General features: G+C 44.6%; 2 protein-coding genes across 4 annotated transcripts; one reads left to right on the top strand and one right to left on the bottom strand.

Moving 5' to 3' along the window:
* The first annotated feature begins 945 nt into the window (after positions 1-945).
* LOC112887661 (CAAX prenyl protease 2) lies at positions 946-4,804 on the top strand. The gene is made up of 8 exons (XM_025953901.1): positions 946-1,363; positions 1,473-1,535; positions 1,641-1,832; positions 2,075-2,186; positions 2,325-2,393; positions 3,044-3,106; positions 4,207-4,287; positions 4,398-4,804. Exons 1-8 carry the CDS (start codon positions 1,133-1,135, stop codon positions 4,529-4,531), a joined length of 945 nt encoding a protein of 314 aa, XP_025809686.1. The 5' UTR covers positions 946-1,132; the 3' UTR covers positions 4,532-4,804.
* A 446-nt stretch (positions 4,805-5,250) lies between these two features.
* On the bottom strand, positions 5,251-16,807 carry LOC112887660 (putative disease resistance RPP13-like protein 3). 3 transcript variants are annotated; one of them, XM_025953899.1, is made up of 14 exons: positions 15,883-16,798; positions 13,005-15,140; positions 12,837-12,908; positions 12,627-12,710; positions 12,410-12,499; positions 12,220-12,309; positions 11,563-11,634; positions 11,404-11,480; positions 10,422-10,580; positions 7,197-7,321; positions 6,840-7,050; positions 6,523-6,760; positions 6,089-6,236; positions 5,251-5,839 (listed from the first exon to the last, which is right to left on the bottom strand). In XM_025953899.1, exons 1-14 carry the CDS (start codon positions 16,695-16,697, stop codon positions 5,612-5,614), a joined length of 4,545 nt encoding a protein of 1,514 aa, XP_025809684.1. In that variant the 5' UTR covers positions 16,698-16,798; the 3' UTR covers positions 5,251-5,611. The 3 variants fall into 3 exon arrangements, with proteins under 3 accessions (XP_025809684.1, XP_025809683.1, XP_025809685.1); XM_025953898.1 differs by having other exon boundaries at positions 6,089-6,239; positions 15,883-16,795; XM_025953900.1 differs by lacking the exons at positions 5,251-5,839; positions 6,523-6,760; positions 6,840-7,050 and having other exon boundaries at positions 6,104-6,239; positions 15,883-16,807.
* Positions 16,808-17,106: the final 299 nt, after the last annotated feature.

The following is a 17,106-nucleotide window of genomic DNA, read 5'->3' as shown; positions in this document are numbered from 1 at the left end:
AAGTTACCTGAACTTTGCCGAGTGCCACGCGGCCGGCACTCGGCAAAGTGACCTAAACTTTGCCGAGCGCCCTCCTCTTGGCGCTCGGCAAAGACTAGGCCTTTGCCGAGTGCCACGTCACAGGCACTCGGCAAAGACTGAGGCTTTGCCGAGCGCCAAACTGAGGGCGTTCGGCAAAGGTCCAGTCTTTGCCGAGCGCCTGCCGCGTGGCACTCGGCAAAGGTCCAGTCTTTGCCGAGCGCCAAGTGGAGGGCGCTCGGCAAAGAGCCGTCACGGCGCCAAACGCCGTCTCGGCTGCTTTTCTTTGCCGAGTGCCTTCCGGGACACTGGGCGAAGCCTTTGCCGGGTGTTACGCTCGACAAAGCCTTTGCCGAGTGTTTTCTTGGTTTTGCCGAGTGTTCCAGACACTCGGCAAAGATCGTGAATCCGGTAGTGAATGGTCACGGAATGTTTTACCCGGATACATAATTAGCATCTAGTCACAGATTTACAATAATTGGAAAGATCAGCTCTTTTTACTTTCCTTTTTAGGGTTGTGTATCTTCTTCTAGGCAGAGGTCGGGAGGGTTTAAAGTTTTATTGTGTCGTCATTATTTGAAATTAATAAAGTTCCAAAAAAATATGGAAGACATCGTCATCTGCCCATCTCCCTCCTTCCAGTCGCGGCTTCACTTTTTTTCCCGCTACCTAAACAACACTCGAGTGTAGATGGCTAGGCAAGAAGGCTGTGCATGAGCCTAGAGCCTTTGTGATCCGAATTTGCAGTGGCACTAGAATAATCAATTGTTCCCTGGACAAAATACTCACTCAGTTTCCGGGCCGTCGCTTTAAATGGATTGGCCCATCATCACACACACTGTCACGGCCCATCCAAACATGGAGCCTGACTGATACGGGCGCATTTTTTTTTAAAAAAGAAAAAAATCCACTCTGCCCCAGTGTACCTTTCGGCTTTCGCAGTTTCGCGAGTCTAGCCGCCGTCGCTCACCTCAGTCAGCAGTCACCTCCTCTTCCCACTCCGGCGCCGGCCGTCCTTTTGCTGGCTCCACCGTCCATCCCCCCCCCATCATCCTCCTCGTGAATCTAGGATCCAATGAGCAACCTCGAGTGACGCCCGCTTCACCGGAGTAAGATGGCTTCGCCGGCGGGCCTACGCCCCGCCCTGCCGCCGGCGATACCCGGCGCCGCCGCGGTGACGGCGTGCGCCGCCATGGCCGTGTCCTACGTCGCTGTCCTCTACGCCCCGACGGTCATCCTCCGCTTCCCGCCCCCGACCTCGCTTCGTTCCTTCCTCCACCGCCGCTTCGCCTGCGCCGCCGTCGCCTCGACCGCCTCCGCGCTCGCCACCGCGGCGCTCCTACGCGTAAGCGCCCCTCAGCTCCCGTCCAAACCCCTCTCAAAGCCTGGCTTTGGATCCCCGGACTGAATCTCAAATCCCCATCTTCTCGTCTTCCTCCCCTTTTGCGCCTCAGGTCTGGAGCCTCAGCAACTTCGCTGATATGCTCGCGGTGTTCGGCATTAGGAAGGATCATTTGGTAAGCGAGCTTTCTTTAGCAAATAAGTTGCAGTTTGGTAGCTCGCTCATCCATGTTGAGCTTCTAATGCTTTTTGCTTGCACTGAAACACTGTTTCTTCTGTAGCTTCAGGCAGTGGTGATTCCACTTCTCCTTACATCCCTAGTGTATGCTGGGTCGTTCATTAACAGACTGTGGCTTCTTGCGAGCATGCGGGGCGGAGATGGTGATGAGGTGGGGATCGGCTGCACCCAGAGGCTTGTTCTGTGGATCCAAACCGCCCTTGATGATGTAATGGTTTGGCGGAACTATGTAGTGGTCTGTTCCTCTTCCCTTTCGCACTATTGTTCTGTACTTATAATTCTTATAAGATCCTGTATACCAGTGACCGAAGATTTCCGAGTGCATGGCCCAAGATTGGTGTGGCAAATTAGCAATAAATGGAGAATTGTTGACTCTGAGTGTAGGACTATAATTACCAGCTAACAGTTACTACTGATAAACATTTTGATTCCCTCTTCTATAGTAGTGATGTTGTTCAATGATGATATTTTGATCAGGCACCATTTACCGAGGAGCTTGTTTTTAGGGCATGCATGATACCACTTCTTCTATGTGGTGGATTCAAAATGTCTACAATTATTTTTTTTAGTCCAGTCTTCTTCAGTCTAGGTAAATTTCTATACATTTCTGTAATATCATACTAATTTTGTGTTCCGAAAGGACCAACCTTACATGTGTCATATTTTAACCTGCTGGTGATGTTGTTGGATTTCCTTTACATTAGTAACTGAACCTTTGTTGTGACAGCACACTTAAACCATTTGTTCGAACTACAACAGCAGGGATGCAATTTTGTCAGATCGCTACTGATTGTAGGTATTTTTCATTACATCTTGTTTTTCCATCAGTATCTTCCTGCAATGGTATGAGAAGAAATTTTTTGAGCTAGATTAACATAGCAGTGGTGTCAGAATCTCAGTTTTGGACCTATATTTAACTAATTTTATTGCTGCTGAAATCAAAGAGAACTATAACATATTAGTTTATTTTGTCTGTTCTTCAGTGATACAAGTTGACCTTCAAATGAGTTGCAATATGGTCTCAAATTTTCACTACCACTGTACTGCATGCCTGAAGAGTGAAGAGTCATGTTATTTTGTTCGCACTATGTAATGGGTTACCAAGGCATTAAGCCTATGATCGTCATTCTTCTTGCTATAACCTCACTTATTTCAAAAATAGTAACTTCTCGATTGAGATTGGTTAGAATTCAGTCATCCGGACTTATTACGATTACAGATTGACTGTAAAACTAGAAACCTACTTGATTGAAAAAAAATAACTAGAAATCTGTACTTTGACCTTTTAGTATGCTTGGCAAGCAGATTGGAATCTTCCAATACATTAGTCTTTAGTTCTCCACATCTTTTCTCAAACCTTGTCATTAAGTTTTATGGAATCTGTACTTTGACACCTGTTTGCTGCACTTTCTGAGCTTGATTTAACTTCTTCCCTTCCCTTCTCAGGTGTCCAGTTAGGCTACACAGTAATCTTTGGGTGGTATGCAGCATTTTTGTTCATTCGAACAGGTCCCACTCATTCCCTTTTTTGTGTTTTTGAAGATGGAAGATTGGTCATATGTATGTTGTTTGCTATGTTATCAACTTGCTATCGCTTCTGGAATTGCTTTTCCAGTTGCAGAATTGAAGTTTCCATGTTTTATGGTAGACATTTTTATTCTTGGTCCATCCTAGTTCATGCTGAATCAATTATTGAATAACCATATTTGCACTGTACTTTTCATGATTATCCAACTATGTTTTAGTATGATATTTCAAATTACAGAAGATTGAAAGGCAACACCCGTATCACATCAAAATACTGATTCCTCATTGTGTTTTGAACCATATCTTGGTACATTCGACTAAGCTTATGGATTGTAACCTGAAAAGTTGTTTGATTATCCTAATGAGTAAAATACATCGCCGGACCTTAAATTTGACTCGGGGTGTCATTTAGGTCCCCAAACTTTCAAAATGCACATTTAGATCCTTAAAACTTGCTAATTGTATCACGTGAGGTCCAAATCACAATTGCTTAAGCTAAATCGAAAGTTATATAATTTGTTCAAATACAAAAATTGTATACAAAACATATACATGTACAAATATGTTCAAATACAAAAGATCTGTATAAAAATTTGTAGGAGTATAAAACTCATATGGAAAAATTTGTAAAAATATCAGAAAATAAAAAGGATAAATTTGTAGGAAACATTGGAAATAAGGATATAAAGTTTTGAAACAAAATTTTGGAGAAAATTTTGAAAATAGAAGAATTGAACGCAGAAATTCAAAAATAAAATTTGGGTCCACATGAATGCTCCACATTAGCCGAAATACTTCCGTTTTATAATTTAAAAATGGTGATTTGGGCTTCACGTGACACAATTAGCAAGTTTGAGGATCTAAATGTGCATTATGGAAGTTTGGGGACCTAGATGACACTATGAGCCAAGTTCGAGGGCCGGCGGTACATTTTACTCTATTGTGCTTGTAGTCCAATTTTGATTTGGATTTATGACGTGATGGATGTTTAATTACAGATATCTGACTGTAAGGTTAATATGGTTCTGATAACAAGTTTTCAGCGTTAGTTAACTCTCATCTTTCTTTAAAATGAACTGCAGGGAATCTGTTATCTCCTATTATTGCTCACATCTTTTGCAATATGATGGGTTTGCCTGTTTTCTCATCACCACGAACAAAAGGTGTGTATATGTATATACCTCCTGTTTTCTTTGATATAATGAAATAAGTATTAATGTTTGTAAAGTTGCGCTCAGCTTCTTACATTGTTTGGTTGTTTTTTCTGTCACAGGAGTGGCATCGGTAGCATCTCTGGCTGGTTCAATATGCTTCTTTTGGCTCCTTTTCCCTGTAACAAGTCCTGAACTGTACAACACTAGGTTAGATCAATGCAGATGCTGGCATGGTTTTTGCAATTGGAAATAGCGCAGAACTAGATGGAGAGCAATGGATTCTGAGCCTAACTTGGAGCTACTAACCACTGAAACCCAGCAGCCACTGCTGTCAGATTTTCCATTTTATAATTCCATATGGGTGTTGTAAAACATTTTTGTTGATATTGTTCCCTTGTTGTGGGTTAAGAGATTAGACTTGCAAAAAAAATTTGCATCAGATCAATTGTTAAATACGTAATGACCAGGAAGTCCCCGAGTCAGATCCCTTTTCAGAGTGGAAATTCACCCTGTTGAGCTGCTTTCATTTCTTTGTCGCTTCCTACTGCGGTGACTAGGATTTGTAGATGCTTTAGGCTGGATCCATCTCGAATTTGTAAAAAAGGAACATGTTTCTTAGTTACTACAGTGTTGAATGTAAAGAAGCACTAAATCCATACTGCAAAATTTACAATTGTTATAACTGGGAATGGACGTTCTTTAATTCCTACTTGGGTACTGAACAGCATGGTTGATTTCATGACGTTCATGTTGTTGTGGGCAGATGAATATTTTGATCCCTTCCTGCCCATGTTGAAATTATAAATTATGCTGATGCTGAATAGATTATTCAACGTTCCAGCATTAACTAGGTTAACGTCTTTGTTAATGGCTAAATGCACTGCAGTTTTCGAATTGGCAAAAAGAGGCATATCTTTAAGGCATATTAACCGTTTGAAGAAAATTTGTAGTCTCGCAATTCTTTTTCATCTGTAATCATGACAAATGAAGTGCAAGCTTTCCATAGCAACTGAAAAGGCGCGGCGAATACAGATGACGAGTTCTCAAACTCATTGTTGCACTTGCAGTTCTAAATCAGGATGAAAATGGATCAGGCCTAGAGAATTTGCCAGTGCTCAACACAATAAAACCCCATAGGTGGTGCGAGAAACCTCTGAAGATGGCAAACAAGCTTGCAAGCTGGTAGCCCATCGCATCACCTTGGTCATACCTCAGTTGTGCTAAATTGATCGCTATCCATTTTGGTCTGTGTACTGCAAGATTCGGCTGGACTGCATCTGGTGCTTTGGCTTTAGAATGTGTCTACTGTCAAACCCCCAACATCACTGGTGCGCTACCGAGGTTGTTTCAGCACACGTCGTGGAGCTATATTTTCCAGATCGATCTCCGTTTGGGTACATAGCATATTGACAACCTGCTTCATGGATGGCCTCTGCCGGGGCATGGCTTGTGTACAGAGCAGTGCCAGCTTGATGAAACGAAGCATTTGCTCCTCTGGGTACTCTTCCAGATCTGGATCAACAATTTCCAAGAGTCTTCCGTCTTCCCACAGCTTCCATGTCTGCAATTTAACCCACGTAATAAATTCTATAATTTTTCAGAAGAATAGAAACTCGTATATGCTGAAAGTAATATGTAAAGTGTGAACACCGTTATCAACATGTACTGTGAGTCTGTAAAGAGAAAACTTAGTACTTATTAGCCTATTAGGTGTGTGATACTTCAGTCCATCAAGAGTTGATGCAAGCATGGCAAATGCTAAAAGGTTTGCAGTTTCACACTTTATGGGAGACAAGGAAAAATGAGTTACCCATTCCAAAAGAACATGCATATCGGGGCCCCAAATCGACTTGCTGCTGCTTTGACCGCTTATCACTTCAAGAAGAAGCACCCCAAAACTATATATGTCTGCTTTCCTGGTTACCTGCCCCCGTATGGCATACTCTGGTGCCAAATAGCTACTGCAGGAAAATTATATATTGAGTGTTCAATATAAGTATATGTTATAATAGACAAAGAACAATTGGTTGATCGGCACATTAGTAAACTGGCTGCAAAAATTACTAAAAGAGGCTGACTAACATGTCTTTCCTTTCATCACTAAACACTCGGTTAAAATCAGCATAGCACAATGACGGAAATTGACATGAAATACACATAGCTTCATTGTAGAAGCAAGTAAATACAGTAAAATGTTTTCTTTTCGCGAGGAAGATACAGCAAAAGATCCAGAGAGGCACTAACATTGTTCCTGCAACATGCGTCCTAATGTGAGTGCTGGTAGCAGGAAAAAGCTTGGCCAGTCCAAAATCTCCAATTTTAGGCAGCAGATTTTTATCAAGTAAAATGTTGCTAGCCTTGATATCACGGTGGACAATGTGTGGTTTTGCTTCCTCATGAAGAAACGCAAGGCCAGAAGCAGTTCCAATACAGATAGCAGCTCTTTTCTGCCAGTCCAATGGAATACATTTATTCTTTGGCCCTGGTCACAATTCACCAAGGTAAACTTAATTAATATGGATTTGCTGATTTAGAATGTAAGATTTCAATATTGAACTTACCAAGCAAAGCATTTGCCAAACTGTTATTCTCCACATACTCATACACCAATAGTCTATTTTTCCCTTCAACGCAGCAACCAAGTACCTTGACAAGGTTTGGGTGCCTGACGTTTGACATGACATTAATCTCTGTCAAGAATTCTCTAATTCCTTGTTTTGACTCAGCTGAAAGCTTTTTTATTGCAATTTGTGTGCCATCTTTCAAGTTTCCCTAAGTGAGGTAGAACCATTGTTAGTTGTTCCATATTTGCAGTAGTTGACTACAATATTTGCAAAGTTCTTCAAAAAAGGTCTTTAGAGTAGAAGGAACAGATAAAGCAAGAATTTTAAAAAAATACATAAAGTCCTGGGTCTCACCTTGTACACTTCTCCAGAACCTCCACGGCCAATGCAATTCATCATGTGAAAGTTTAGTGTGGCAGTCCTCAACTCATTTAGAGAAAACATTTGCACATTATTTCCAGCTCTTGATAATACACGACCTGCAGTTTTATGAGAGTTGAACCATCATTTTCTATTAAGCAAAAGAACACGTTTTATGAGAGCTGCACCATCATTTTCTATTAAGCAAAAGAACACAGACAATAAAGAAATATCAGCACGGAAGTGCACTGAAATAGGACCATAGTCACTTTGGTTGATGTTATTACATTTATGACCAAAATCCTCAATGATGAATCATCAGTTACAACAAACATCTTTATATGTTAGTTTGACTGCTTAGGAATAAACAAGTTTATCTTTGTGCATGAGGTGTAGAAAAGTTTATCTTTGTTAACATATTCCCTGTTAGAATATGTATGTGCTGTGTGCGTGCTGGGCCTAGGCGTGTGTCACGCCAGGCCCATGGCCGGCTCCCTGCCGTGCCTAGATGATTAGGTTAGGCGGGTCTCTCCCTGATTGGTTCTGTTTCCATAAACCTCTCTCAGGGCCACCTATATATGTATATGTATTGTATACCCTAATCAATCTATTATTCCACGCAATCTCAATTGCTCTCAAGTCTCATGGTATCACTGAGTCTAGGTTCAAACCCTAGGCCTTCCGCACTGTAGGCGCGCCGCCCGCGCCTACTCCACCGCGTGCGATCCTCCGCTGCGCCCCTGCCAGCCGTTCGCTGCTTCCTGCATGACCACCACCACCACCAAGCGTGCCGCGCGCAGGCTTGCACGCAAGGCCGCCATCGCCCACGCAGCTAAGGCTGAGGAGGAGGCTGCCGCCGCAATCCAGGAGCGCGACGCCGCTGCAGCTCACGCCCGCAAAGCTCTGGCTCGCGCGGTCGAAGTGCACAAGGCTGCTCCTCCCGACTCCGACGAGGAACGCGACACCGACGACCAATCGGTCGTCTCCGAGCCCACTGCTGCCAACTTCAACACCGCCATGCTTCTTCATGAAGCCGCCGCCGTTTTGAATCTGCACGCTCAGGCTATCGCCGTGCAGAACATCCGGAGCCTCGTCCCCATCATCCTCGACATCAACTCCGGCAACTACATGTGCTGGTGCGAGCAGTTCCTCCTCATCCTCGGCAAGTACTCGCTGCAGGACCATGTTCTGCACGACTTCACCGACCTCGCCTCCCCGGATTGGAGTCGCATGGACTGCGTCGTCCGGTCTTGGCTCTATGGCACCATCGCCAACGATCTCATCGATGTCATCCTCGAGCGCCGCGAGCGGGGCGCCACCGCCCGCGCCACGTGGCTCGCCATCGAGTCACAGTTCCTCGGCAACCAGGAGACCCTCGCCCTCTACCTCGACGCTCAGTTCTGCAACTTTGTCCAAGGTGATCTGTCCATCACGAACTATTGCAAGCGGTTCAAGCACATGGCCAACTCACTCGACGACCTCGGCGAGGACGTCTCCGACCGCACGCTCGTCCTCAACGTCCTTCGCGGCCTCAACGAGAAGTATGCCGCCTTTGGTCGTCAACTTCGGCGTGGGCGCCCGTTCCCCACCTTCCTCGAGGTGCGGGACGATCTCCTTCTTGAGGAGCTCACGGAGTCGCAGCAGGCTACGGCCCCGTCCACGACACTCCTCACCGGCCTCAGCTCGGCCCTTCCACCCTCCCCTTCGCGCCCTCCTGCTCCGGCTCAGCAGCAGCCCCCAAACCGCTCCAGCAACGGCGATGGGGGTGGCAGAGGCGGCAACAAGGGCGGGGGCACAGGGTCTTCCAGCGGCGCTCCTAAGCACCAGCGGCCAGGGTGGCGGCAACAAGACTCCTGCAGGCGGCGGGAGCTCTAGCGGCTTGGGCGCCGGCACTGACCAGCGCGCAGGAGGGCCCTGGCCCTCCTTCTACAACCCCTGGATGGGTACAATCAACATGTACCCTGGTCCACGCCCGTCCGTCGCCCCTCCTCGACTTGGAGCATCAGCAGCAGGCCCTCGTCGCCCAGCAGCAGGCTCTCCACGCACAGCAGCAAGCTCTGCTCGCTCACCAGCAGGCACAAGTGCAGCAGCAGGCGCTTCAGGCCCCTCTCATGGGACAGCAGGCGCCCTACCTCGGCCAGCAGGCGCCTCTGGTTCCGCCGGGGTTCTACAACCCCATGACGGGCCTGCCATCCTCCTGGGATCAGCAGTCCCTCGCCTGGCTTTCAGCACCATGTCTCTCAACCAGCCGCAGTCCACCGACTGGTACTTTGGCTCAGGTGCTACCTCTCACATGACCTCAGATGCCCACTCTCTTTCTTATTTGTCCAGCCCACGGTACCCTTTTCCTTCATCCATTGTTGTCGGTGATGGCTCCCTTCTTCCTGTCACCGCTACTGGCGCAGCACACCTTTCTAGTTTATCTCTTAATAATGTTCTCGTTTCACCAAAACTTATTAAGAATCTTATTTCTGTTCGCCAGTTTACTACTGACAACAATTGTTCCGTTGAATTTGATCCTGCTGGACCTGGAGTCTCGGAGAGTGATCGTCAGGTGCAATAGCTCCGGATAGTCTCGGAGAGTGATCATCAAGTGCAATAGCTCCGGGTCGTTGTACCCTCTGCACCTTCATGCTGCTCATGCTCTTGCCGCCATCTCCACCCCCTCGCTGTGGCATCGGCGGCTGTGTGATGGTTTGTATTGCCTTAGATGGTTGTGCTTTTGAGGGGGTCCCTGCCCGCCCTTATATAGTCTGGGAGGACAGGGTTACATGGAAATCCTAGCCCGATACTAGCTTAAGAGTCCTACCTGAGTACTAATCGGATAGTTTTTGCTGTTCCGACTAGTCCTACTCGTGTCCGAGTAGTTACAACAGATGTAGGATATGGGTCATGCCCCATCCCTTATCCTCGAATATGACAGACAGCAATGCATGGTTTACAAGAAAGAATACATCAGGCAGCAATACCCAATCAATTACTTTTGTATCTCATAAGGCATATAATGTGCAGTATTTTGCGTGTTGGGGGTAAGATTTTGTGCTACTGTTCCCTGCACCAACATGTGGCTCCAGTTTGTGACAGTTTTGTCCACACTTTTAATGTGAAGCAACACAAGTGTTGTTCAATTCAAAGACAAAAGGTATTCAAGTGCAGAAACTTTTAAGCAGTAGGCTCCCAGATCATTGTGCTCACAGAATGGAACTGAATGAAATGTACCTGAGTGAGAAGATGTAGCCGCGGCATCCTGACCATTCTTATCTTGCCTCAACTTGGAGCCGCCTCCCAAGCAGCTGACCGAACTACGCATGTTCCAAATTTCGCGGTCTGGCTTCGTCCAAACTTTCATGCGAAACCAATTCCAATTTGTGCCCCTTACTGCGGAGGGAGTACAAGAAATCAGTCCGCTTAAACTACTTACACTACTCGGTCGTGCCATAGGCTATGAAACTTAAAGGAGGGGGGGGGGGTGATTTGTGAACAAATTCAGCAGGAATCTTGAGAAGCACATGGAAGTTGCTGGATTCGATACACCATACTGGCTCCTCAAAGCAGGTTAGAATTGGATAAGAACTTGGCTGATGGAAGGCAGGAATCGTCCTGCAGGCAGCAAAAGCACGGGCAAGCCGAAGCCAAAGCTCTGGGATCTTTCCTCCTCTTCTCCTCATCCCCCACGGTGTCACCCCAGCGCTCTGCGTTGGCAACGTTGGCGCACCAACCCCCCTGCCGCATGGGGATGGGCAGATGCTGGAGGTGATCCAGGGTCAGGCCGGGCCAGGCCCCAGAGAACAGAAAGACATGAGCCTACCCAGCCCTTGCTGCCATAGTCCCATTCCTAGCACTACACAGTAGATGGCAGTTTTCTACAAAATTGACTCAAAGTTGGAATTTTATCTTCTTCTCATTAAAATATTTTAGATTCAAGGAGGGCCGGACGTAAAAAAAAACAAATGCACTTACTGTAGTTGAAGCAATGGTCTGGACCGTGGGTTGATTTACGAAAGGCTAGAGGAACTTTTTGAAAAAAAAAGTTGCATGTCAGTAAAAGAACGGCGTGATTGGCCAGAATGAAAAACCAGTAAAAATGCACGACACCGGCGTGCAAGAGGCCATGAAAACTGCCGCGACTAAGTGGTTTTGATAAGCCATATTGAACTCAACACATTTGCTTGGACTTAATTCAAGAATGTGAACAAATCACCTGGTGATTGCACAGGAGGTGGACAAAAGTGGGGGGCACCAGGGCTAGGTTTCATGGTGCCAGGTGTAATAGCAGAACTGCAAAAGGAGACAAGTGTTACTAGCAGAAGTGTCAAGACATGAAAATTGGCGAAGCTGACATCACAAATTCTAGCTTTACTTGAGAGGGGTGGGTAATGTAAGTGAACCAGCTGATGGAACTTCTCCAGACAAATCGTTATTTGACAGATCCCTAAAATTCAGTATAAAAATTTAACTTGCATTGAACAATTACTAATCAGTATATATGAATGTATTCATCTGAGAGCTCTGCTCGAGTAGATACATAAGCGCTGAATACCAAAGCCATAACACAACATCCATCAAGGTGCAGCAAGTAAACTGTCTCAGGGGCCCTATGTTTTAATCTGATAAACCATCTGGGGCTCTATGCACAAAAATATACATGCACCCGTGTGGTATATATACAGAAAAGCTCTTGTGCACTGGGGAAATACAAAGAAGGAAAATAGGCTATGTGTATCAAAGAGGATACTGATGCCAATGGAGCCCTGGTGGACAAGTATTTAGCACCCGTCAAAATTCTAAGATGGGATGAACCAGCAGCGCACAAACAAAGCCTTTGTTCACAATCAAGAGGGAGACTGTATGTTCAATCCCCTATGGATTGGAAGGGAAATAAACTAACAACACTGCTAAAACAAGGGGATTTGTCAAATCGCTCTCTACCTATAAATGATATGCGGAGATACTAGGAGATATTGAAGAATAATATGAAGAGAGCCATATATTCTCTTTATTTCAGACAAATACGTACCCAGTATCACGTTGTTTGCTAATGGCTTCCACTGAACCCATTTCTTGTATTTCTTGTTGTTCATCAGAGGACTCCAATGATACAGTAATCCTAGTGGCAGCAACCAATAAGCACTCAGAACTCATATGGACATATTGAAGAATAAGAAGAAGAAAGACATATGTTCTCTTTATTTGAGACAAATACATACCCAGTACCATGTTTTTTGCTTGTGGCTTCCACTGGGCCCATTTCTTTTATTTCCTGATGTTCAACTGAGGACTCCAACAAAACAGTAATCCTAGTGGCAGCAACCAATTAGCACTTAGAACTCATATGGTCAGAATAAAGGGCATAGAACGAGGAATGATATTGAATAATAATAAGAAGGAAGACATATGTTCTCTTTATTAGAGACAAACACGTACCCACACTGTTTGCCTGTGGCTTCCACTGAGCCCATTTCTTGTACTTCCTGTTGTTCATCTGAGGACTCCAACGACACAGTAATCCTAGTGGCAGCAACCATTTAGCACTCAGAAGTCATATGGGCAGAATAAAGGGTATGGAACGAGCAATGATATTGAAGAATAATAAGGAGGAATCCATATATCTCTTTATTTGAGACAAATACATACCCAGTATGATGTTGTGTGGCTTCCACTGAGCCCATTTCTTGTATTTCTTGTTGTTCATGGAACACAGCAATCCTAGTGGCAGCAACCATCTAGCATTCAGAGCTCATATGGCAGAATAAAGGGTACCAAATGAGCAGTGATAAGAGGAGGCTAGAGTAAAGTCTGCACCTGTTATCAAATTGCTTGTTTGTTTTTTGCTTTGAGCCCTTTTCTCCAATTCCATATCGTTCATCGGAGCCTTCTTTTGTGATCAAATCTGGAATTAGATTGCTATTTTCTATAGTCTGGTGTTTTTCTTTTTGGGCTGCTGTACTCCTTTCTTTTTCACCATAAAAGGTCCAATCCACAAATTTTATGCTGACCCTATGAGGGCTAAAGGCGACCTCCAATGCAGACTGTGCAGCCATTCTACTGGATTCATTAGCACCAGCATTTCCTATTTTTGCGGAGATCTCTTTGAGGCCTGTCAAGTGTTCGAAGCCAGCATCTACTGGACTGTGTTGTAGTAACGTGTTAGCATTGAAGCCTAGCTTGAGCCTTCGAACATTGGGCATTGCTCCTTTCACAAAGGCTATGCAAAGTGCTGAACAGATGAACTTGAAGTGTTTGAGAACTGGGAATCCCTTCTTGTCAAAAAGGATCCTTCTTGTTGAGGCAGTCTGGACATAGAGCATGAGAGCAGAGAGTGCAGGCAGTCCTTCAAGGATATCAACATCATTACTAGATAGGCCCATGACTTGAATCTTTAAAATTGCAAGTAGGCGTAGTTTACCAATCCACTTGGGAAGGATGGAAAAGATGCAAATCTGCAGCAAAAACTCAAGCTTCTGGAGAAGAGCTGGAGGAGAGGACACACTGCTCAAGCTATCACAGTAAATATTAATGCTTGAAGCACTGGCCCTCATAGTAGCAATTGAGGAGCCTGCAGGTAACATAGTCAGAGACTTGAGATTGCTGAGTTTCGAGAGAATTGAGCCCAAGCACTGCAACTTCTTCTCAAGATTGTCAGAAGGCATTGTAGAACAGATGAGACGAAGATCTTGTAGATTGGTCAGCTTGCCTAGGTTCAGCACATTGTCTGCTGGATTGCTACTGAGATTAAAGCACCCTAATGATTGTAGAGATGTCAACTGGCCAAAACCATTTGGCAGGTTTGTGTCTCCAGGAAGACTGAGGTACCGCAGGCCTGGTAAATGAACAATATCAAGTGGAACCTCACTTATTCTAGAATCTATTATAAGTGTCTCTAAGCATTGTAGACCTTGCATCTTGGTTTGCAGATCCAAAGTGATATTACATACTATCTCCAAATATTTTAGTCGAAACAATTGGCAGACAGTGGTAAGGTCGAAACTTTTGTTATCCTGGTCGGCCCAAAGATGAAGGATCATAACCCGAAGGAGCCGAAACTGTGCTATAGAAGGCAAAGACTTGAAGAGCCCAAAAAAGGCAAGTGACTGAACTTGCAACAGTCTTAATCTTGTGGGTTGTGCTGCATCTTCTGCATCGCCAAATTGGAGAGACAGTCGACGAACCTTATCAGCAAGTCTTATATTGGCCTGAGAATGATCAATAGTAGTGACGAAGTTCTCTTCTATGGACTTATGCCTAATAAGATTAAGTATCATGTAGTGCACTGTACATGATAGCACCTCACCATTGTAGTTGATGTCTACAGGTTGGATCATTCCCCCATTAACAAGCTCATCAAAATAGGTACTTGCAACTTCCTCCTTGACTTTCCCTTCTTGTGCACAGATAAAACCTTCAGCTAACCATTGCTTTACCAAATCATATTTCCAGATTACATGGTCCTCTTTATATATACTAAGATATAGCATGCAAGCTTTTAAACGGCCAGGAAGATTGTTGTAACAAAGGCTAAGTACTTGTCTCATCCATTCAGCAGTCGGATCTGTCCTTAAATTTGAGCTCAGTGATCTCCTTATCCAGTTATATTGCTCTATCCAACTCTGTTGTCTTGCTAAAAGGCTTGCTATAGTAATAGTCGCTAGTGGAAAACCACCACATTTTCTTATAATTTCAGATGAATGTTCATACAATTGCTCATTTTCTTTAGATTGATTGCCAGGAAATCTACTAAAGAATATTTTTTTTGATTCATTGTCACTAAGAGGTTCCATTTTAAAAATATACTTAGAGTTTTGACCAGAACATATCTGAGCTACAACATCACTTTCCGTTGTAAACAGTACTCTACTGCAACATTTACCATCAGGCAAAGCACGACTGACAACATCCCACATTGATGAAGCCCACAAATCATCAATTATAATGAAGTAGCTGCAAAAAACTTACATTCTTTAATGGAACAATAATCATCTTCATAAGATCTGGTATTGAAACATTTGGAATTAAGTGGACCCGATCAAAGATCAGGAGTTATTTCTGGGGAGTAAAGGGGACTTCCTTTGGAAAATAATCGGCATGTCATGTACAATTCAAATATATGATATTATTTTTTTGAACTAATCTTATATCTCAAATAACATAGACAGTACTGGACATGTATGGTGATCATGACTTGTATTCATTTTCCCATAACCATATTAAAACTTTGTATTCTTAGAATTCAAGCATGCATGTAGATACATCCTAAATTTTGATCAACATCGGTGTTCGTATGGAAGAACTATTATTTGCTCTGCATCATATAGTGTTCCAGGCACACATTTCTATGTCAAGCCAAGGGTTGATAATGTTTCTACTTTCTGGTGCTTGGGAGTTGGGAGAGTTCCCAATTTTAATACAAAATGCAAAATGTCAATAATAGATGCACTGAAATTTTTGTTACTTTTCAGGCACTTCTCTTCACCACTTAATCACCAAATCAGAAGTATAGTACTTCAACTATAAACTAAGTAGCTGCAGTTTAGGTGAACAAAAGGAACTTTGAGGCAATTGAAAATCAGCAAAACAGTTATAATTGTATCTCTGTGTAGTCAAGTACCCAGGGTTCTTTATAAGCCTAACTGAGCAACTACTCTGAGTAAAAAGATTTGACAATATGTTCACAGAAACTTACTGCTTATCTTGCAGGTGTTCCCTGATCGTGCCAATGAGATTACCCAGCTCTGCATCATCAGGCAACCGTTGTCGACGAATTTGTAAAAGTATGCTGGTGAGAAGCCTTCTCATGTCAGGCTTCTGGGATGACCGCGCAAAAGCCCGACACTCAAATCGCCTTCCGAGCTTGCAGTACAGCTCATTTGCAATAGCCGTCTTGCCAACTCCCCCAGGTCCAACAATGGACATTACCCTTAATTGCTGCTCTCCATCTCCAGTCAACCAATCACCAAGCTTTGCCATGGAACTGTCGATACCAACAAGGCGCATCGCCTCCACCCCGTACAGCGGTGGTATTGGGGGTTCATCCGAATCAATCCTAGTTGCCCGGCTCTGGTGGTGCTTGTCAAGATTGTACCTCTTGTGCCGCTGAATCGCCTCCTCCAATCGGGCCCTGAATCGTGCGGTCTCCTGCGCGACCCACCGGCTCCGACTCAGGCCCTCCCGGAGCTTAGCGACCCTGCCACGGAGGTTCTTCTGGGCGGCGGCCGAGTTGAGCCCGTGGGCGAGCTCATCAAGAAAGTCGTTGATGTCGTACGACAGCTCGCGCACCTCCTTCACCCAGCACCTGGCCGTCGAGGCCGGGGTCTCCACATTCGACGGCTCCACCAGGTACTTGTCCAATTCCTGGAGGCGGTCCTTGAGGAGGCGAATCTTGTTCTTCTCCCCCTTGCGCAGGCGCCATTGATCGGCCTCCGGCGACAGCAACCGCTCGAGCTTGGCAGGGAGGGAGAGGACGACCCCGAGCGAAACAGTCACCGGAGCCTCTATCATTTCTCAGAATGGATCAGAGAAAATCCTTCGTTACTGTCTTATACTGATGAAGGGATGCCTTGAAGAACACTGGTTCTTTTTTACATGGTGATTCGTAACCAGCAATACTTTCAAAAAAGAATGATCCAGCTATCGATTAACAGATATCAAAATGTAACATTATTTGGAGGGGGATTTATACATGTTATTAGATTTATAATAATTAGTACAATGGAGTGCGTCCAACCTAAGAAGCTAAGACTACTCGTCAAGAATTTAGGGTGTGCCTGCCATGCGTGAACTTCGTTAATGCAGTGTGGAGAAAGTGATAGAAACCAACCCACTAGAAGCAACTTATGTTTACATCAAATTAATTTGTATGCACATTGTTTCCTAATTTCCTTGGAAAAATTTCATGGAGTACTCCCTC

The sequence above is a fragment of the Panicum hallii genome, chromosome 3 (genome assembly GCF_002211085.1).
Source record: "Panicum hallii strain FIL2 chromosome 3, PHallii_v3.1, whole genome shotgun sequence".
Lineage (NCBI taxonomy): Eukaryota > Viridiplantae > Streptophyta > Magnoliopsida > Poales > Poaceae > Panicum > Panicum hallii.
The sequence above is the reverse complement of the archived record's forward strand: the minus strand, read 5'-3'. Positions and strand labels throughout refer to the sequence as shown.